The sequence below is a fragment of the Carcharhinus amblyrhynchos genome, chromosome 5 (assembly GCF_965287045.1).
Source record: "Carcharhinus amblyrhynchos chromosome 5, sCarAmb.v2.hapA, whole genome shotgun sequence".
Classification (NCBI taxonomy): domain Eukaryota; kingdom Metazoa; phylum Chordata; class Chondrichthyes; order Carcharhiniformes; family Carcharhinidae; genus Carcharhinus; species Carcharhinus amblyrhynchos.
Genome location: NC_137328.1, coordinates 84,789,375 through 84,811,538, shown reverse-complemented (window position 1 = coordinate 84,811,538; position 22,164 = coordinate 84,789,375). Strand labels below are relative to the sequence as shown.

General features: G+C 41.1%; 1 protein-coding gene across 5 annotated transcripts in view; it reads right to left on the bottom strand.

Moving 5' to 3' along the window:
* Positions 1-22,164, bottom strand: part of arb2a (ARB2 cotranscriptional regulator A) — a 529,674-nt gene that overhangs the window by 473,676 nt on the left and 33,834 nt on the right. For all 5 annotated transcript variants that reach the window (XM_080189122.1, XM_080189121.1, XM_080189123.1 and 2 more), the window contains exon 4: positions 20,546-20,646. In XM_080189122.1, the coding sequence (XP_080045248.1) occupies positions 20,546-20,646 (101 nt within the window). The remainder of the gene's footprint in view (positions 1-20,545; positions 20,647-22,164) is intronic.

Genomic DNA, 22,164 nt, shown 5'->3' with positions numbered 1-22,164 from the left:
ACCAAAGCTGTTAAGTGTGACCTCTTCTTTCCATGATAGGCACGGTCAACTGTGATGGGACCACGAGATCCACAGTGGGGTTGAAGTTTTGCACTCTGGCACTGACGCACTTCGGCACATTCTTCTCTCTGCTGTTGTCCTATGTCCTAAACTCATCTACAGAGGGGTCTACTTGCATACCAGAATTGATGGAAAGTTGTTCATGTTTGCCCACCTGAGATCCAAAGCAAAAGCGGGCGAAGTCTTTGTCAGAGATTTGATCTATACCGGTGGTGCCTAATTAGCAATCCATACTTACAAACACCTTTAGTAGCATATGGACAAAGTCTCTCATACCATAAAATGTTCAGTTTGATCATCAGCAAGACAAATACCATCGTCTGGGATGCTGCCATTCCATCTTCAATCAGCAATGACAATGTAAGACTGGAAGCTGTTAACAGCAATTAATAGGCTCCACAATTACCAGCAATGCCACGTGATGCTGAAATCAGCACATACATTGCAAAAGCTGTGGTGTTATAGCTAAGCTGAAAAAAAGGATGCAAACAACTGCAACCTGATCAAGGACACCAAACTCCAATTCTGCCAAGCTGGTGTCCTCTATAATACTGAGACTTGAACAACGCATGCCAGATGAACAGTTTTCAGCTTCACTGCCTCAGACATATTCTTATCCTCTTTTGACAGGTCAAAGTCATTGATTCAATTAGCATACACTCATTACTAAGCCAATGACATCTGCCCTGGGTCAGCCACATATATTAGATAGATGATGGCTGCAAACCCAAAGACTTTCTCTATGGTGAACTGGCCACTGGGTCAGGACCTGCTAGAAATTCATACTGGGCTACAAGGGCACCTGCAAATGAGATACTGGGATGGCAGTTGTTAACACCGACAACTAGGAGACAAACTGACTGTGGCAGCACCCAGAAACTGGCTGTTTGGTCAGGCAGTGGAAGAGGCGAGGAGAAACTGAAAGTTCAGTTGACTGAGAAGACAGCTCAGAGAAAACAGAGGCCATCAAACCCCAGTCCACTGTCTTCATCTGCAGAAATGCAGTAGAGACTACCATATCAGAGACAGGCTCCTAAGCACACCAGGTGAGGTTTAACATAGAACACATCATCAAGGGATAAACCAATCATCTCCAGAGATGGAAGGCTGCCAAATTTGATGCAGGAGTAGGCTCGTCAGTCTTGAGAGCTTGCTCCATCATTCAATAAAATCATGGCTGATCTGATTACAACTTGCAATTTCCTTGTTCTCGATTTATAATTCTCTTGTAAGGTTCCTAACATTTGTCTTCACTAATCTTTTTCTTTTTATATACTTAAGAGAAGCTTTACAGTCCTCTTTTATGTTACTTGCAAGTTTATTCTCACACTTTACTTTTCACCTCTTAATCAAGCTCTTTCTCCTCTAATGAATACTGAGCTTCTTCCAATCCTCAGCTTGCTACTTTATCTAGCGACTTTATAAGACTCCTCTTTGCGTTTCATATTATTCCTTAGTTTCTTTTGTAAGCAATGATTGGGTTACTTTTCCTGGTTTATATTTGCACCAGGAAGGAATGTATAACTATTGCAATGCATATACTTGTTCCTTACATATGAGGCATTGCCTATCCACCATTATGCCTTTTAATGAAGTTCCCCTATCTATCTTAAACAACTCTCACATTAAACCTTTGAAGTTTCCTTTTGTTTAGGTTTAGGACCCTAGTTTCAGATCAGTTTATCACTAGTACCTCTGCAATTTCCATTATCACTATCTCTGTATCCTTAGATACATCTCATCCAGTCCTGGTACCTTATCTATTTTAAGTAAAGATAGCCCAACACCACCTCCTTTTCAATTGTAAAATTTTTCTCCTGTACTAGTTACCAGCTCTCTCACCTCTATCTTCTTCCTTTGAAAGAGCAGATACAAAGTAACATTTAGCACTCCCACTAATTCTCCTGTCTCTAGTGCAAGTCCCCGTCTTATCCCTAATCACCCCTATGCATTTATAGCCACCTTTTATTATTTAAATCCTTATATAACACCTTAGGATTCCCTTTGTAGGGTAGTTGCCCGTCTCTTTTCAAGCTCTCCCCCTGTCATTCAAAGCCGGGAAGGAACAAAATCCCAAGCATTTGACTGCTTCCATTAAACACTAGTCTTTCAGATTCATAATTAGTATTCTTTATTCAAATTTAACAGGGTGAGGCTTGATAAGGATAAAGGCGACATATGTTTAAAGCAACAGGGTAAAGCTAAAACACTTTTTATCACTATTTAATAAAGAAGAGGATTCTGACTAAAATAATGGTAGAGGTAATAATGGATGTGTGAAAATTTGATATAGGGGATGTACTGGAAAGGCTAGCTATGCTTAGAGTGGATATGTCACCTGGTCCAGGTGGCTTGCATCCCAGGTTAAGGGATAGAGATAGTGGAAAGAATTGCCATAATTCTTCCATCTTCCCTGGCTACACAGGAGCTGTGAGATGATTGCAAAGTGACAACTGAGAAGTGACTTGATTGAAGTATAAAGGTCCTGAATGGTACTGACAAGGTATATGTCGAAAGGATGTTTCTTCTTGTGGATGAGTCCAGAACTAGGGGGGCACTGTTTTAAAATCAGGGATCACCATTACAAGACAGAGAAATGTTTTCTCTGGGGATTTTATGACTTTGGAACTTGCTGGAAGTGGGATCACTGAATATTTTAAAGGCTAAGATAGTTGGATTCTGTTGGGTAAGAGAATCAACACTTATTGAGGATAGATTGTGGAAATCAACACAATTGGCCATTGTCTTATTTAATGCCAAAGCCGGCTCCAAGGGCCGAAAGACTTATTTCTCTCCAATTTCATATGTTTGTGTGCATGTGAACCTTATTCAAAAAAGTATGCAAGGACATCGCGAGTATCTATACGCTGGTAAGTTTATGATTAGTGGTGGGTAAAGTTTTAGAAACTGCAATCAGGGAATAAATTAACAGATACTGAGCAGTCTGAGTTAATTAAGGACACTCAGCTTGGATTTGTAAAAGGCAGATCATGCTTGACTAATCAAATTGATTACTTTGAACACAGGTTGAACAGAATACAATATATGTTGTCTGAATAGATTTTAAGAAAGTGTTTGACAAAGTATCAAAATGAAAGCTGTTTAACAAAATTATAGCTCTTGCAATAGGATAGTCTGTGTCAACATGGATAAAAAAATTGGTTGAAGGACAGAAAACAATGAGTTCTGGTAAATGGTTAATTTTTAGACTGGAGGATAACAGGTATGATGTTCTCCAAGGATTAGTGGCAGAACAACAGTTTTTGTCTATGCATCAGTGCAATGAAGTACAATTCCATTATTAAAGGCTATATACAAATGAACAGTCTTGGTCAACGACCCTGTGAAGCTGAAGAATACCTCTATGAAGAATTTCCTCAGTCTCCCTCCCCAATTTGTATAACAACTTGTATACATATATTTGTGCTGAGGGACCTGTATGCTTAAGAATTTTCAAACTAGCCATATATTTCATTCATAAAGATACTTGTATTTAAGCAAACCAAGTTGTGTCAAATTTTATTGTCGTCTTTCCATTGTATCTCGTATGAAATTTTCAGAAAGAGGCTGGAATACTCCCACTATAAGTCAGAAAATAACAAGATCATGCCAGATTTACAGCACAATTTATGCCAACAGTTTGCTATAGTACAAAGGAAGCATTGTTTTATCAGAGATGTCATCTATCATGTGAATATTAATCAAAGGCCTTGTCAGCCCTAAGGTGGATACAAAGGACCCAATGGTATTATTCAAAGAGTAGAGGAATTGAGGTGTTGAAGTACAAAAATTAAAAATGTCAGAATGGCCTTAATCACTCCATCTCAGAAAATGCACTATTTATAAAACATGCTGTCTTATATTGGAGAAACACTATCTGGTCAAACACAGGGGTTTTGTTAGTAGGTTAGGTTGCAGATACTCACCAAGAAAAATGTTATATTTCTTCAAAGTGCTGGTCAGGTATGACATGAAATCTCAACCTAAAACCAGAACTGAGAATACTGACAACTTCAGTGCATGTGAGTGAACTCAGAATGACCATTAATTGAAGAGCAAGGCACTAAAGTCACTTGAAACTTTTTTTGAACATGTAATGCAAAATTCAACAGTCAATTTATAGATTATTTAAATGGTGGCATGCACCCCTCTCTAAAACATTATGGTTACAAATATTTTTCTCCTGAGATTTGCTAATCCAGCTGCAATAATATTCTAGAGGAATAATATTTTAACCAGTCTTGCCTAATTAAGAGCAAAATCAAACTTTTTTCCAAATGTGTTATATACCTCTGAATTCATCCAGCCCATCCATTCATCCCAAACTCTAATAGCAGTTATTTCTGAGATAATAGTCATCTCTGCCACTACTTATCTGACCCAATATTTTGTAACATTGATCTCTTGCAGCACATTTCAACATCTCATAATAATCTTTTTCTGACTTTAAAGTTGCATAATAGTGTTTTTGTCTTCATCCAACAGAGGCTCATCAAGAGTGTTGTACATTTCAAAACAAATAGAAAATGTACTTTTTATGGACATGAATGAAAAGCCAAAGTACTTGATTTGTATGTAGCTGTTACATGAAGCAAAATTTTCTGAGCAATTATTAGAAAAGTAATAATTGTTATTACAGTATTTGTCAGGTAATAGATGTTACTTTTAATGCAAGTTATGCACAGCCCATGAAAGAGCTAGGTCATATAAATCATTTCTTCGAACAGAATTTTTGAAGAAATACAGGCTAAAAGCTACAGAATCTGTATATTCCATTAAGTGGCAAGCTTTCAAAAAATATCTGCCTTTGTTGAGAGAAATCAATGTTTTAACTGAGATTCTGAACAGTCGCCTCTGTCACCTTTTTCCAACTGCAATTGATTATTGCAACAATGTTACCGCATGGCTCAGATAATGAAATCGGAATTGGTTCCAATGAATGACACACAACTTTTTCAACATCTTGTGGGGAGGGGGAGCTCCTGGCAAATTGGATGTGATGATGTGGACGTGTCAGCGTTGGACTGGGATAAACACAATAAGAAGTCTCAATTTTATTCGGTAGCATAAGCCGCTAACTTTTGGAGCACTGCTCCTTCATCAGGTGAGTGGGAGTTCTAGTCACAAACAGGGCATATAAAGACACAAACTCAATTTATAAAACAATGGTTGAAATGTGAGTCTTTACAGGTAATCAAGTCTTAAAGGTACAGCCAATGTGACTGGAGAGAAGGTTAAGCACAGATTAAAGAGATGTGTATTGTCTCCAGCCAGGACAGTTAGTGAGATTTTGCAAGCCCAGGCAAGTCGTGGGGGTTACAGATCGTGTGACATGAGCCAGGATCCTGGTTGAGGCCGTCCTCGTGTGCGGTACTTGGCTATCAGTCTCTACTCTGCGACTCTGCATGATAACATGAAGAAGTCTACATGATTGAGAGGCATGGACAGAATGGATAGTCAGAAGCTTTTTCCCAGGGTGAAAGAGTCAATTACTAGGGGGCATAGGTTTAAGGTGCGAGGGGCAAAGTTCAAAGGAGATGTACGAGGCAGATTTTTCAGAGTAATGGGTGCCTGGAACTCGTTGCTGGGGAAGGTAATGGAAGTGGATACAGTAGTGACTTTTAAGGAACCTCTTGACAAGTACATGAATAGGATGGGAATAGACAGATATGATCCCCGGAAGGGTAGGGGGTTTTAGTCAAATCAGGCAGCATGGTAAGTGCAGGCTTAGGGCCGAAGGGCCTGTTCCTGTGCTGTATTTTTCTTTGTTCTTTGACTCACATTCCAATCATTATTTTGTAAATTGAATTTGTGTCTTTGTATGCTTTGTTTGTGAACTGAAATCCCACTCACCTGGGGAAGGAGCAATGCTCCAAAAGTTAGTGGCTTGTGCTACTAAATAAACCTGTTGGACTTTAACCTGGTGTTGTGAGACTCTACTAAATTGGTTGTGGACACAGACAACAACCAGCTAAATTGCTGGGGTTGCAGATAAAATTTACAGCTGTAATAATCACATGATTTTCATCATTTTGAAAGTTTTACTAAGGACAGCCTCTTGATATGAAATGCAATGAAAATGACCAAACTAATTGTTTGCAATATGGCTAATTATTTTCCATCTTTCTTGATCAATGTTGAAGGTGTTCTGGCAGTGACCTGACTGACAGCAACTGTCTCTAACACGCAAAATAGAGCGTAACGTGTAAGAAATGACAGATTCTTTTTAATTAAAATTGGTCATCTCTTCCAAGGTAAGATTCTCAATGGAGATTGTGACAATACCAAACATCTCACATTTTCAGCAATTTATACATTTCTCATGCCTTAACCTACCTTGAAGACTTCATAACTGGGATGGTGGGGAAAATCATGATTCAGCCTTCACAGGTAACTAACAGAGGATGCTAAACTGAAGTGTCAACAAATACCTTAATTTGTCAACATGAGCATGAAAGGTGAAAAATGGAACAATGCTCATCTGCAGAATGTTTACTTGATACATTTACATTGATCCTCAAATGTCTTGGTTTTCTTGATTTTTCTTTCTTTAAGAAAATTACTATTTCTTGTAGTTAATGGTTTCACAGGAACCAGCAATGTTAAAGTCCAGATAGTACATGTCAGAAGACTATAACAGTTTTATAACACAAATAATAACACAAACGAGCACAAAGGAATTTCTGCATCACCACGACATTTTAGCAAATAATTTGTGAATATAAATTACTTAACTTCAGACACAAAAGATGTTTTAAAATGAATCAGCGCATAGTCTAAACTTTCAAGATTACAAAAATTTACCTTGAATGGATACAGGTTCTAATTAAGTAGATAATCAACTACGGACTCATTTTCAGTAAGACACTGTTATACTTAAAAGTCAGGAGGAGAATACACATGTACATACTTCTGCGCAAAGCCACTTCCCAACATTTTAATAGATTTTGAGGCAGGCAGACAGATTAAATTGTTTCTTCCAACAAATGCTGTTCTTCAAAGCAACCCTCAGCATATCACTGGCAAGTTAGCAAAAACCATCTGCCAAACTCTAACTTCATTATCTTGGTTTGTTATTCCAGAGTCATAAAAGATTACATTTATCAACAACTTAACATACTTCTATCCAGATTAGATCAAAAACATTTCAGTGAGAAATACAGCCAGCAGCAATTACTAAACCATCTCAGAATTCTGTAAATTCTGGCACATTGCTTTGATGAGTTTAGTACGTTCTGCAGAAGCTTGGAAACCAGGACTCATTGATGCACATCAGACAGAATTTCTTCCATGAGCAGAGTAGAATTGAACACACCGAGACAAGTAACATTATTCTACATGCTTAAACAGCTGTAATTGATAGTAGCCTCAGAACAGTATAAGCAGTTATCAAATAAAATTATATACCTTAAATAAAAAAAATTAAATATAAATAAGCTGTACCTGCAACTTAATTCACTGAAATATAATCATATGCAGCTAAAAGGGCAATAAAGTGGAGATGAATAAATACAAACATATTAAAAACATGCTGCTTTCTACAATAGACTGGGGTACTGTGCAATTTAAGAAACTTACAATAAACAAATGTTGATATATTTTTGTGGATATATGAGTATAGCAACTCAAACCCAGCAATCTTAGGGCAGAAGCACAATCTTGGATATTTTGGGTTGGACAAGGTCAATTGAAGTGCGGAATAAAGCAACATGTGAAGCTATTCTTGAGCCACACCATAGCACTGCAACACCTAATCAAACCGTCCAGCTAATTTTTTTTTAAATTTTTCTCAATTGATGAATGCGCTATTATGAAAGTGTTCTGTTTTTGGATAATTTCAGGCTGTAGATGGCCAGATTTGAGGCACTACCTGTAGTTATGCTGTATTTTTAAAAATCATTTGTAGGACACGGGCGTCACTGGCTGACCAGCATTTATTGCCCATCCCCAGCTGCCCAAGAGCAGTTGAGAGTTAACCACATTGCTGTGGCTCAGAAGTCACATGTAGGTCAGGATGGCAGATTTCTTTCCCTAGAGAGCATTAATGAACCAGATGGGTTTTTTCAACAATCAATAATGGTTTCATGGTCGTCAGTAGATTCTTAATTCCAGATATTTATTTTTATTGATTTCAAATTCCACCATCTGCTGTGGTAGGATTCAAATCCTGGTCCCCAGAAAATTAGCTAAGTTTCTGGATTCATAGTCTAGTGATAATACCATGGGGCCAACATCTTGCATTTTGGTCACCTGTCCTTACATGATTGGTGATGTTAAAGTGCCCTTATTCTCATTTAGTAGCTCATTTTCAAAGTTCACCATTACTTTAAATTAGTGACTTTATTATTCGTGAGAACGATTTTAAGTCACAAGTTAGCAAAAGCCATCTGCCAAACTCAATATCAAATAAGACCATTAGACATAGGAGCAGAATTAGGCCACTCGGCCCATCTAGTCTGCTAAACTTCTGGCACTTTCTCACTGATATATTTTTGGGCAAATTCCTATTTCATGATTACCCAACTTTTTTTTTAATTGCATACCTGTATGTGCTGATACTTTAAAAATGGTAGCCTGCAATTAAGCTGAACTATACACATATTTTCAGGTTTCTGCCATATCTTTGTCCTGAGACACACGGATAGGGAGGACTCAGGTTTTGAAAGCCATGATGCAGTAGGTGCTCAAGTAGGCTGGTCAGAGACAAATTAGGGCTGGGCAACAAATGCAGGTCTTTTGGCAGTGACAGTCATGTCTTATGAATGAATCAATTTTTAAAATTGCCTTCAATTCCACAGACCTACTTTATTCAAGAGTCTCTTATTCTGAACTTTATCAAATGCCTTCCGTAAGTCCATATAAATAACATCCACATACATTCCCCCGTCCACTACTTCAGTCAGCTCTTCAAAAAATGTTTTATCTAGTGAGTCAGGTATATCATTGTTCATGACAAATTCTCTCCAATCAGCTAAAAAATGTTCAGGATGTTCAGTCACCACAACCTTAATTACAGATTTGAATAATTTACTAACAACAGATGTTCAGATAATTGGTCTTTAATTCCCTGGCTTTTCTTTCTCCCTTTTCTTAAATAGCGAAAAGGTGTGCAGTTTACCGATCTAAATGAAAGGTTCCCAACTCAAAAGAACTACGTAGATTCCCCAAGTGTAATCCTACAACATGTCCACATTTCAGAGAGGTAGTGTTCTCTACTGATTTTCAGTTGTTCTATCTATTAAAAGACTTTCAAAGTTTACAGTGGATAGTCTGGCTCTCATTGCACTGAATCTAAGCAGCTATTTTGCCTTTTTCTCCCTCTTTCAAACACTACGTTGAACTTGATCATATTACATAAAAATATTTTGTTAGACAAATGCTCAAGGATCATTAAGCTGCAAATGAGTTTGGCTTATTACTAAATCTGATATGTTCCGCCCACTTGTTAGATCTAGGATACTGTTGCAGAAAATAAATTCACCACTTTTCTGACATGTGCTAGACTGCTTGTCTTAATATATATGAAAATTAAGATGGAACTTGCTTACAACATCCTCTCAGGAAGTTCATCCCAGACTCCAACCATCCTCTGGGATAAAATTCTTCCCCTTATTACTTTTTTTGTCAGTTATTTTGAATCAGTGCCCTTTAGCTCTTGATGCTCATGAGTGGGAGCAGGTTGTCACTATTTGCTCTGTCCATATCCCTCAGGATCGTGACTTTGTTCTAATATTTTCATTCGAGGGATGTAGGCTTTGCTAGCTTGACCAACATTCATTGCATATTTCTAATTGCTCGAAGGTGGTGCTGAATTGCCTTCTTGAACCACCGCATTCTATGTGGTGTAGATACACACTTAGTGTTATTAGAGAGAAGTTCAGGTTTTTAACCCAGTGATATAGTTCCAAGTCAGGATAGTGTGGGGCTTGGAGGGGAACCTACAAGTGTTGGTGTACATCTGTTAAGTCTTCTCATAGCCTTCTTTTTTCCAAGGAAACAGTCCCAACCTCTCCAATCTATCCTCATCGCTAGAGTTCTTTACAACTGGAATCAGTTTTTTGAATCTCCTCTGTACTCTCCTCAGTGCCTTCACATCCTTCCTCAAGTATGGCACCCAGAACTGGGTGCAATATTCCAGATAAGAACTAATATTTATCTGCCCAATCCACCAACATGACTATATCCTTTTGAAGTTCAAGACGATCCTCATCACAGTTGACAACATTTCCAAACTCTGTGTCATCTGCAAATTTTTAATTCATGCCCTGAACACTACAGCTGAGGTCATTAATATACACCAGGAAGAACAAAAGCCTCCCAACACAGATTCCAGGGGGACTCCAATGCAAACCTTCTTCTTATCTGAAAAACAACCATTTATCACTACTGTTTCGACTCACCCAAGCCAATATCTTATCCAAGTGTTTACTTCCACTTTTGTTCCACAAATTAGAATTTTGCTCGCAAGTCTGTTGTGCAGCACTGTATCAAACGCTTTTGGAAAACTTAGATAAACTACATTAATAGCATTAACCTCATCAATCTTCTCTGTTACTTCCTCAAAAAACTCCAGTAAGTTATAGCTGCTCATTATTTTCCCACAATGAATTCATGTTGGCTTTCTTTAATTATCCTGCACTTGTCTAAATGACTAATTATTTTGTGCTAAATCGATGATTTCCTTACAACTGAAGACAACCAATTGGTCTGTAGTTGCTAGCTTTATCCTTGTGCCCTTTTGAATAATGGTGTAACATTTGCAATCATCTAGTCTTCTGCCATCACCTTTGTCTGAGGAAGACTATTATCACTAATGCCCCTGCAATTTCCATTCTCAGTTCCCTCAATACCCTTGGACAGATCTCATCCGGTCTTGGTACCTTGGTTATTTTAAGCAAAGATATTTGGGTGTACCACTTACCTTTTACCTTGGCCAGGGTAGCATCCTCTTCCTTTGTAAAGACAGATGCAAAATATATATTTAATATCTCTTGCCTCCATGTGCAAGTTCCCTTTTTTATCCCTAATCAACCCTACTCTTAAGAACATAAGAAATAGGAGCAGGAGTAGGCCAACTAGCCCTTCGAGCCTGCCCCGCCATTCAATAAGATCATGGCTGATCTGTCGTGGCTCAGTTCCACATTCCCGCCCTCTCCCCATAACCCTTAATCCCCTCTCTTATCAAAAACCCATCAACCCGCGTCTTAAAAATATTTAGCAAGGTAGCCTCCACCACTTCAACGGGCAGAGAATTCCAGAGATTCACCACCCTTTGAGTGAAGAAGTTCCTCCTCAACTCTGTTCTAAACCGCCCCCCCTTATCTTGAGGCTGTGCCCCCTAGTCCTACTATCCTTTCTGAGCGGGAAGAGTCTCTCCACCTCTATCCTATCCATCCCATTCATCATCTTATACGTCTCAATGAGATCTCCCCTCATTCTTCTAAACTCTAACGAGTACAAGCCTAATTTATTCAGCCTCTCCTCATAGCTCAACCCCCTCAACTCCGGCATCAGCCTAGTAAACCTCCTCTGCACTCCCTCCAAGGCCAAAATATCCTTGCGTAAGTACGGCGCCCAAAACTGCACACAGTACTCCAGCTGCGGCCTCACCAATGCCCTATACAGCCGCAGCAAGACCTCCCTACTTTTATATTCAATCCCCCTCGCTATGAAGGCCAGCATCCCATTCGCCTTCCTGACCACCTGCTGCACCTGCAAGCTGGGTTTTTGCGACTCATGCACAAGGACCCCGAGGTCCCTCTGCACCGTCGCCTGCTGCAGTTTTTCTCCACGTAAGTAATAATCCTTCCTACCATTATTCCTACTACCCTTTTATTATTTATATGCTGATAAAAAGCCTTGGGATTCCTTTTATGTTAGATGCCGGTCTCCTTTCAGGCTCTCTCTTCTTATTAGTTTTTCATGTCTGCTCTGGCCCTTCTATATTCAACCTGATTCTCCACTGCATTTTCTACCTGATTTATTGTATACAGAAACTTCCTGCTTTCAACTTCGCCTCTATCTCTCTCGTCACCCAGGACACTCTGGATTTATTTGTCCTACCTTTTCTCTTCAAGGGAATATAATTCGATATTGCCTGCAATCCTATCTGTTTGAAGGTGTTGATTGTTAAACTACCATCTTTTCTGCCAACATCTGATTCCAACTCATTCCATTAAAGTTGGCTTTCCCCAATTAATTATCCATGTTCTGGATTGTTTCTTGTCATTTTCCATCACCAACTTAAACTTCATGATACAATGGTCATTAGTCACAGGGTCATTCAGGTTTACAGCATGGAAACACGTCACTCAGTCCAACCTGAACATGCTGTCCTTTTTTCCCCAAAAGTCACTAAACTAGTCCCAATTGCCCACATTTGGCCCAAATCCCTCTATACCCATCTTTTCCATGTAACTGTGTTAGTGCTTTTTAAAAATACAAAATCATACCAGCCTCTACTACCAACTCTGGCAGCTTGTGCTGGACACTCACCACCCTCTGTGTGAAAAAATTGCCCCTCTGGACCCTTTTGTATCTCTCCCCTGTCAACTTAAATCTATGCCGTCTAGTTTTAGACGCCCCTACCTTTGGGAAAACATGTTGACTATCTAACTGATCTATGCCCCTCATTATTTTATAGACCTCTATAAGATCACCCCTAAATCCAAGAGAAAAAAATCCCAGTCTTTCCAGCCTCTCCTTAGAACTCAATCCATCAAGTCCCAGTAGCATCCTAGTAAATCTTTTCTACACTCTTTCTAGTTTAATAATATCCTTTCTAAAATAAGGTGACCAGAAGTGTACACAATATTCCAAGTATGGCCTTACCAATGTCTTGTATAACTTCAACAAGACATCCCAGTTCCTGTATTCAATGTTCTGACGAATGAAACAAGCATGCTCAATGCCTTCTTCATCACTCTGTCCACCTTTTGATTTTGATTTGATTTAATTTATTATTGTCACATTTATTAACATACAGTGGAAAGTATTGTTTCTTGCGCGCAATACAGACAAAGCATTCCATTCATAGAGAAAAAAACAAGTGTGTGGCTGTCATGTTACAGACATAGCTAGGGTGTAGAGAAAGATCAACTTAATGCAAGGTAAGTCCATTCAAAAGTCTGACAGCAGCAAGGAAGAAGCTATTCTTGAATCGGTTGGTACGTGACCACAGACTTTTGTATCTTTTTCCCAACCGAAGGTGGAAGAGAGAATGTCTGGGGTTCTTAATTATGCTGGCTGCTCTGCCGAGGCAGCGGAAAGTGTTGACAGAGTTAATGGATGGGAGGCTGGTTTGTGTGATGGATTGGGCTACATTCACGACCTTTTGTATTTCCTTGCCGTTTTGGGCAAAGCAAGAGCCATACCAACCTGTGATTCAACCAGAAAGATTGCTTTCTATGGTGCATCTGTAAACGTTGGTGAAAGTCATGACTGACATGCCAAATTTCCTTAGTCTTCTGAGAAACTAGAGGAGTTGGTGGGCTTTCTTAACTGTAGTGTCAGCATGGGGGGACCAAGACAGGTTGTTGGTAGTCTGGACACCTAAAACCTTTAAGCTCTCGACTCTTTCTACTTCATCCCCATTGATGTAGACAGGGCATGTTCTCCTTTACGCTTCCTGAAGTCGATGACAATCTCCTTCGCTTTGTTGACATTGAGGGAGAGATTGTTGTGGCTGCACCAGTTCACCAGATTCTCTATTTGATTCCTCTACTCTGTCTTGTCATTGTTTGAGATCCGACCCATACGGTGGTGTTGTCAACAAACTTGAAAATCGAATTGGAGGGAATTTGGCCACACAGTCATAGGAGTGTAAGGAGTATAGAACGGGGCTGTGAACACCGCCTTGTGGGGCACCAGGGTTGAGGACGATTGTGGAGGAGGTGTTATTGCCTATCCTTACTGATTGTGGTCCGAGTTAGGAAGTTCAGGATTTAGTTGCAGAGGGAGGTGCCGAAGCCCAGGCCACAGAGTTTGGAAATGAGTTTTGTGGGAATAATGGTGTTGAAGGCTGAGCTGTAGTCAATAAATAGGAGTCTAACATAAGTGTCCTTATTATCTAGGTGTTCCAGGACTGAGTGCAGGGACATGGCATCTCTGTGAACCTGTTACAGCAGTATCCAGGTGGTTTGGGAGGCTGGACTTGATTTGTGCCATGACTAGTTTTTTTGAAGTACTTCATAATGATGGATGTTAGAGCCACTGACCGATAGTCATTAAGGCATGCTGCTTTGTTTTTCTTAGGTACCGGGATGGTGGTCATCCTCTTGAAGCAGAAAGGGATCTCAGATTGTTATAAAGAGAGGTTGAAGATGTCAATGAATATCACTGCCACTGATGTGCGCAGCATCTGACTGCATCCAGGCCAGTCGCTTTCCATTGGTTGACCTTCAAGAAAGTTGCTCTGACATCTGCAATGGTGAATCCAGATACAGGTTCATCCAGGGCTTCCAAGGTGGAGGGCATGCTCTCACTGATCTCTTGCTCAAAACGGGCGTGGAATACATTGAACTTATCAGGGAGAGGTGTGTTGAAGCCAGCCATTTTACATGCCTTCATCTTGTAGCCTGTTATGTCTTGCAGACCTTGCGGTCGGTGTGGCAGCCTGGGATTCTAGCTTGGTCCAGTACTGTCTTTTGGCATCTTTGATGGATCTCCTTAGATCGTATCTCGCTTTCCTTGTATAGGTCAGTGTTGTCTGACTTGAACGCCACTTTCAAGGAACTATGAACCTGTACTCTGAGATCTCTTTGTTCTATAACTCTCCCCAACACCCTATCATTAAATAAGTCCTGACCTGACTCAATCTGCCAAAATGCATCACCTTGTATTTATCAAAATTAACCTCCACCTGCCATTCATCAGCCCACACTGGCCCAATTGATCATAATTCCATTGCAATCCTAGATAACCTTCTTCAATGTCCACTATACCACCAATCTTGGTGTGATCTGCAAACTTACTAACCATGCCTCCAAAATGCTCTCCCACCAATGTTTGATCAAATTATGCCAACTTATTACTCAGAATCAAATCCAACAGTGCCTGATCTCTTGCTGGATTAGAAACATACTGTTCCAGAAAACTGAACAAATTCCAGGAGTGCTTTGTACTATTCCTGTCCCAGACATACAGCCTATTCTGTTTCTCAAGTATAAGATATGGCAGAGATTTAGCCCCGTAATTGTAAAATAACTTTTTTTTCCTCCTGTTTATTATTTTAGATCGCTTAATTCAGAGGATATCTTTAAACCCAGTCTAATTTTGAAACATTTCGGTCAACAGAAATGGGGAAAATCATTTGGATTTGTACCTGGATATATTCCTCATTAGCTTTTCCTCAAAGCTAAATGCACCACATGGATAATTTCAAACAACATTCTAATTTATTACAGCTGCTTTATTCCACAAATGTACAGTCAGCAATTATTAAGTGCTTTTTGATGTTAAAGCTGGCTTCAGGCTTATAGCTAGATGCACACCTTGAACCAGCTGCAGAGGCACCCAAAATCCAGAATACATGCAAAGAAATCCAAGTTATTCTGGACTACCATTGCCTCTAAAGAGCTTGAATCTTAGCTCGACAGACTGGAGGGGCTGATTGTGGACAAGTCCCCAGGACCGGATGGAATGCATCCGAGGGTTCTGAAAGAAATGGCGGAGGTTATAGTGGATGCCTTGGTGGTTATTTTCCAGACGTCGCTGGATTCCGGGGAAGTGCCGGAAGATTGGAAAACGGCTAATGTTACGCCGTTGTTTAAGAAGGGTGCCAGGCAAAAGGCGGGGAATTATAGGCCGGTTAGTTTAACGTCTGTGGTAGGTAAAATGTTGGAATCCGTCATTAAGGAGGAAATTGCGAGGCATCTTGAAGGGAATTGCTTGATAGGGCAGACGCAACACGGTTTCATTAAAGGGAAGTCGTGTCTGACAAATTTACTGGAGTTCTATGAGGATGTGTCTAGGGCAGTGGATAGAGGAGAGCCGGTGGATGTGGTCTTTCTGGATTTTCAGAAGGCGTTTGACAAGGTACCTCACAAGAGGTTATTGCAGAAGGTCAGGGGACATGGAGTTGGGGGTAGGGTGTTAGCGTGGATAGAGGATTGGTTGTCAAATAGGAGGCAGAGAGTGGGGGTCAATGGGTGCTATTCGGATTGGCGGTTGGTGACTAGTGGGGTGCCCCAGGGGTCGGTGCTGGGGCCTCAGCTATTTACCATTTATATAGATGATCTGGAGGAGGGAACCGAGTGCAGGGTGTCGAAATTTGCTGATGACACCAAGATTGGGGGAAAGGCAAATTGTGCGGAGGGTGTGGAGAGTCTGCAGAAGGATCTAGATAGGCTGGGCGAATGGGCCAGGAAATGGCAAATGGAATTTAATGTTGGCAAGTGTGAGGTGGTCCACTTTGGTAGGAAGAATGGTAGGAAGGACTATTACTTACGTGGCGAAAAACTGCAGCAGGCGACGGTGCAGAGGGACCTCGGGGTCCTTGTGCATGAGTCGCAAAAACCCAGCTTGCAGGTGCAGCAGGTGGTCAGGAAGGCGAATGGGATGCTGGCCTTCATAGCGAGGGGGATTGAATATAAAAGTAGGGAGGTCTTGCTGCAGCTGTATAGGGCATTGGTGAGGCCGCAGCTGGAGTACTGTGTGCAGTTTTGGGCGCCGCACCTGCGCAAGGATATTTTGGCCCTGGAGGGAGTGCAGAGGAGGTTTACTAGGCTGATACCGGAGTTGAGGGGGTTGAGCTATGAGGAGAGGCTGAATAAACTAGGCTTGTACTCGTTAGAGTTTAGAAGAATGAGGGGAGATCTCATTGAGACGTATAAGATGATGAATGGGATGGATAGGATAGAGGTGGAGAGACTCTTCCCGCTCAAAAAAGACAGTAGGACTAGGGGGCACAGCCTCAAGATAAAGGGGAGGCGGTTTAGAACGGAGTTGAGGAGGAACTTCTTCACTCAAAGGGTGGTGAATCTCTGGAATTCTCTGCCCGTTGAAGTGGTGGAGGCTGCCTCGCTAAATATTTTTAAAAAGCGGGTTGATGGGTTCTTGATAAGAGAGGGGATTAAGGGTTATGGGGAGAGGGCGGGAATGTGGAACTGAGCCACGACAGATCAGCCATGATCTTATTGAATGGCGGGGCAGGCTCGAAGGGCTAGATGGCCTACTCCTGCTCCTATTTCTTATGTTCTTATGTTCTTTAATGGTGCAAAACACCGGCTCCCTTCCATTTGGTCCTAGATTTGTTTGCATCTCACGCAACAAGACCTTGAGACCTCTCTATCATTGCCACCAGCCTAATTCTCCCACAGCCCCTACCCAGTCCCCAATTCTGGACACCATTCCACTGCTCCCAGGCCATGGAGTGACCATGGTCTGATGCATTAGAAAACACTGCCCGCTACTCAAAGACTTAGAACCCTCTCTCTCCTTCTTCGAGCCACACACTGTGAACCTATTCCTTCACTTAGTGAAGGAATTGGTTCATTGTATGTGGCTTACTTCCTGGCAGTAATCAAAACCCAGGATTTCTTTTCCATTGCTATGATAACCCAGGACCTTCCGCATTCAATACTGACAAGCCACCAGCCAACACTGTTAAAGTGAAGAGGCCCCAGGGTATCAACGTTGCAGCATATCCAGATTATATAAAATCCTTACACCGAACAGGTGCCACCAGATGGCAGTTCCCATTCCTAGCTCAGGCCTGCAGCAAATTAAAAAGGAGGAATGTTCAACTGTGAATGTAAAATCTGAAATATGTCTTTCAGTAGTTATGGCACCAAAAGCTAGGTGGTCATGTCAAGAAAGCAATGATAGGGCATCACATCATACTTTAATGCAAAATAAAATACTACAAATACCCTCTCTTTCATGACAAATTCATAATACTTGAATAACTACCTATTGTGCATAAAACATTTCCTTTCCCAGTAATTCTGCAATTAGTACATCCTCAACCCACCCATGCTCTTGGACAATTCCTTTCCTACCTGCATGTTGTCATCACAATCCTTGCAAACACCTTTTGACATTGTGTTCGATGTGCGCCATACCACCAATGTTAAACACTCAAGCGTGTTCCACCAGGTTCACAGAAGACAACATAGAAAGACTTGAAAATAAACCTAAAAATAGAATCCTCTAAATGCATTTTGGAAAAGTATTTATCAAGTAAGGGAAACTATAGAGGAAGCAGGGAGGAAGAGAGCAAAGCAGTAAAATGGAAATTATGCAAGATAAAAAAAGAGAATGAGGAGGCTAATACACAATGACACGGTGGTTATCACTGCTGCCTCACAGCACCAGGGACGATTCCTGGCTTGGGTCATTGTCTGTGTGGGGTTTGCATGTTCTCCCCATGTCTGCGTGGGTTTCCTCCGGGTGCTCTGGCATACTCTCACAGTCTGAAAGATGTGCTGGTTAGGTGCATTGACCCAAACAGGCAACGTAGTGTGGCGACTAAGTGATTAGAGCGATTAGTGCGATTCGCGCCTATTTTTGCAACTGGCACCTGTGTACGAGCGTTGGATTTCTAGCGTGGTCAGCCTCTCGCCAGAAATGGGCGAGAGGCAGATTATTTTGTTGAAAATTATGTAAAGAAGCATTTACGTGTCATTAGCAAGCCTGGCGCTCAATTGTCTAGGCTCACCCCCTTTATGACCTCACCAGGAAATGTTCTCGCCTGCGAGGAATAGACATGTGGGGAACAGTCGACTTGGCCTTGCAGGTGGAACCAGAGGCCACTGAGGATCTGGGGAGGCCGATGGCAAGGGGGGAATGGAGTGTGCCCCTTGAGCAGTGCCAGGCTGGCAGTGGCACACTGGCATCTGGGCAGTCTGACACCTGGGCAATGCCCACTAGGCAGTGCCAGGGTGCAGAGGTAATGGGGGGAGGGGCCCGCTGCCACTCTGCAATGATCAATCACGGGAGGGCAGTGGGGCTGCGATCGGTCTAGAGGGCAGGGGGTGTATTCTCTGGCAGCAGGCCCCTGTGACTGCAAGGAATGGGGGAGGCAGGGTGCTGCTTCAGGATGACTGCATTAGCAGAGGCCTGACAGCTCTCTCTTTCAGTCAGACCCCTGCTACTGCTAATATACATGTGTAGCTACAGAGGCCTGCACATGTGCATTAGCTCCCTCTGCAGGCTTTTGGGCACGTTTAACCCTGCCCACAGGCCTCTGCAGTGAGCAATAGGGTCGTTCAGAATTTTGCAGGCAGAATGAGTATGGGCGGGGGTCTAAAAGCACACCTAAAAGACGGATCTGAAACTCTCCCAGTTTCAAGTCCACCCAGCACTTAGACAAAAAATGGTAAAGGAGCGCCCACTGTGTGGATTTCCCCATGTCTGTGTGGATTTCCTCCGGATGCTCCGGTTTCTTCCCAAAGTCCAAATATGTGCAGGTTAGGTGGATTGACTATGTTAAATTGCCCGTTGGTGTCCAAAAATGTATAGGTTAGGTGCATTAGCTATGGCAAATGCACAGGGTATGGGGATAGGGCGCAAGGGAGGGCCTGGCTAAGAAGCTCTATTGGAGAGTTGTTGCAGATTTGATGGGGCTTCCTTCTGTACAGTGGGATATGATGTTATGAGAAACTTTATATTCTATGACTTGCCATACGTAGTGCCAAGAGATTATAAACTATTAAAAATAAACATGCAGCTTTGCTCTGACCTGAAGTCAACAATTTACAAGTATTTCTAAGCTGCAAACTTCCCTCTCAGATCAGCAATTAAACTCTCATTGACTACAGACTGTGTTTATTTTGAGCAATTAGACATGAGGTCTTAAGGGTAGGGCACCAATTAAACCCAGATCTGCCTTAGTAGCAGAATAATATTGTAAATGGTACGCATTACATTCAGAAGAGTGAAATCAATTGTTTCCCCATCTTAAGGCAGCATTCCCGTTCAACCTTTCCACTACATTTCTGATTAAAGGATTTTTAAGTCACAGATTACATTTTCCGATACTAGAATCTCTACAAAACATTATTGTGCAATGGAGGATATGTTATTTTGTAATAACAGGAACATTGAACCCAGTAATGCGACAAAGATTTCAGCACACCACAAATAAAACAAAGGTGAAAAGGCAATGGATACAGATTATTTCACATGATATTTGAAGTAAATAGATTAGCAGATTTTGCAAATTACACCTTTGGCATCTCTAGAATTCAAAGCTAATCCTATGTTTTAGGATGGATTCTCTAAATTTGTACTAGTACAGAGCCTCGTTTCTGAAAATCACAGGCTTACCCCTCATGTCCATTAATAATTCTTGCAAAGCAAAAAAATCAGGAGGAACACAACTGCTATTTCCCAATATATGGTCTCCTAATATGTGCTGCAGGTGGGGAAGGCTTTCGCCCGGGGGACAATTTTACAAAATCAGCATTCATTGTTCCATCACAATTTTCAACAACTATGTTCATGTAAAGATCATACAATTCAAGCTACAAAAAGGAAAACTTACCTCTCCAAGAGCTTCATAACGTTTTTGGTTCCACCTGTGCAAGTCCTCATGGTAATTGAATACATAAGGTTCTCCAGTTTTTATATGTCTTAACTGTCCCTCTAGGCACAAAGAAAAAAATTATTGACTTGTATGTAATCAAAATAAAATCTCATATTTAACTCATAAAACACAGTCTGCAGCATGTCTTAAAACGCAGTTGTGTACTGTTCAATATCATTTTTAAAATGTTGAAATAATTCACCAGGTGGAAGGAACCCACTGCTGTTATTCAAACTATGCTGTTCCATGGGCAGCTAGTTGCTAACTATTTTGCACCCTCCTTCACAGCAGAGGATATAAAAAATACACAAAAATAGGTGCACATCATGAGGTGAAAGTGAGGGACAAAATTAAATCATCGGGGAAAGAGAACTGAGAAAATGATCAGAATCAAGAACTGACAAATACCATGGACCTGAAGAACTTCATCTTAGTGTCTTAAAAGAAGAAGCTGCTGAGACGGTAGATGCATTTATCTTAATTTTCCAAAATTCTCTAGACTCTTGTCAGATTGTAAAATAGCAAACAAATGTAATGCTCCAATTCAAAGAAGCAGAGAGACAGAAAACAGGAAGCAACAGGCCAGTTAGCTTAACATTTGTCATATGGAAAACGCTGAAATCTATTATAGCAGGGCATCTGGAAAATCTCAAAGCAATCAGGTAGAATCAACATGGATTTGTGAAAGAGAAACAGTGTTTGACTAATTCATTATTTGAAAAAGTAACAAGCAATATGGATAAAGGGGAACCAGTGGATGTGTTTCTTTTATTCATTTGTGGGATGTGGATGGTTTGAGCTAGATCAACATTAATTGACCATCCATAACTATCCTCGAGAAGAAGGTGACAGCGAGTTGCCTTCTTAAATCGGAGCCCAAACGAAGCACTGGTGTGTGGGTTAATGCTAAACAAGTGCTGAACTCCAAAGGCAAGGTGAGAGTGATTGCCCTCATACCAAGATATCTGACTGAGTGCAGCATCAAAGAGCCCTAGTAAAATTGGAATCCATGAATATCGGGAAAAAGTCTCTACCGGTTAGAGTCATACAAAGCACAAAGGAAGATGGTTGTGGTTGCTGGAGGTCAGTCATCTCAACTCCTGGACATTACTGCAGGTGTTCCACAGGGTAGTGTCCTAGGCCCAACCATCTTCAGCTGCTTCATCAATAACTTTGCTTCCATCATAAGGTTAGAAGTGGAGGTGTTTGCTGATGATTGCACAATGCTTGGCACTAATCGCAATTCCCCGATACTGAAGCAGTCCATGTCCTAATGTAGGAAGATCTGGTCAACATCCAGGTTTTTGCTGATAAGTGCCAAGTAACATTTGTGCTACACAAGTGCCAGGCAATGACTATTTCCAAGAAGAGAGAATCTAACCATTGTCCCTTGACATTCAATGGCATTGCCATCACTGAATTTCCCACTATCAACAGTTTGGTTGGTCACCATTGACTAAGAATTCCACTGGATTAGCTATCTAGTCTCTTAGGATAGTGTCCTAGGCCTGACCATCGTCAGATGCTTCATCAATGATCTTCCTTCTGTCACAAGGTCAGAAGTGGGGATGTTTGCT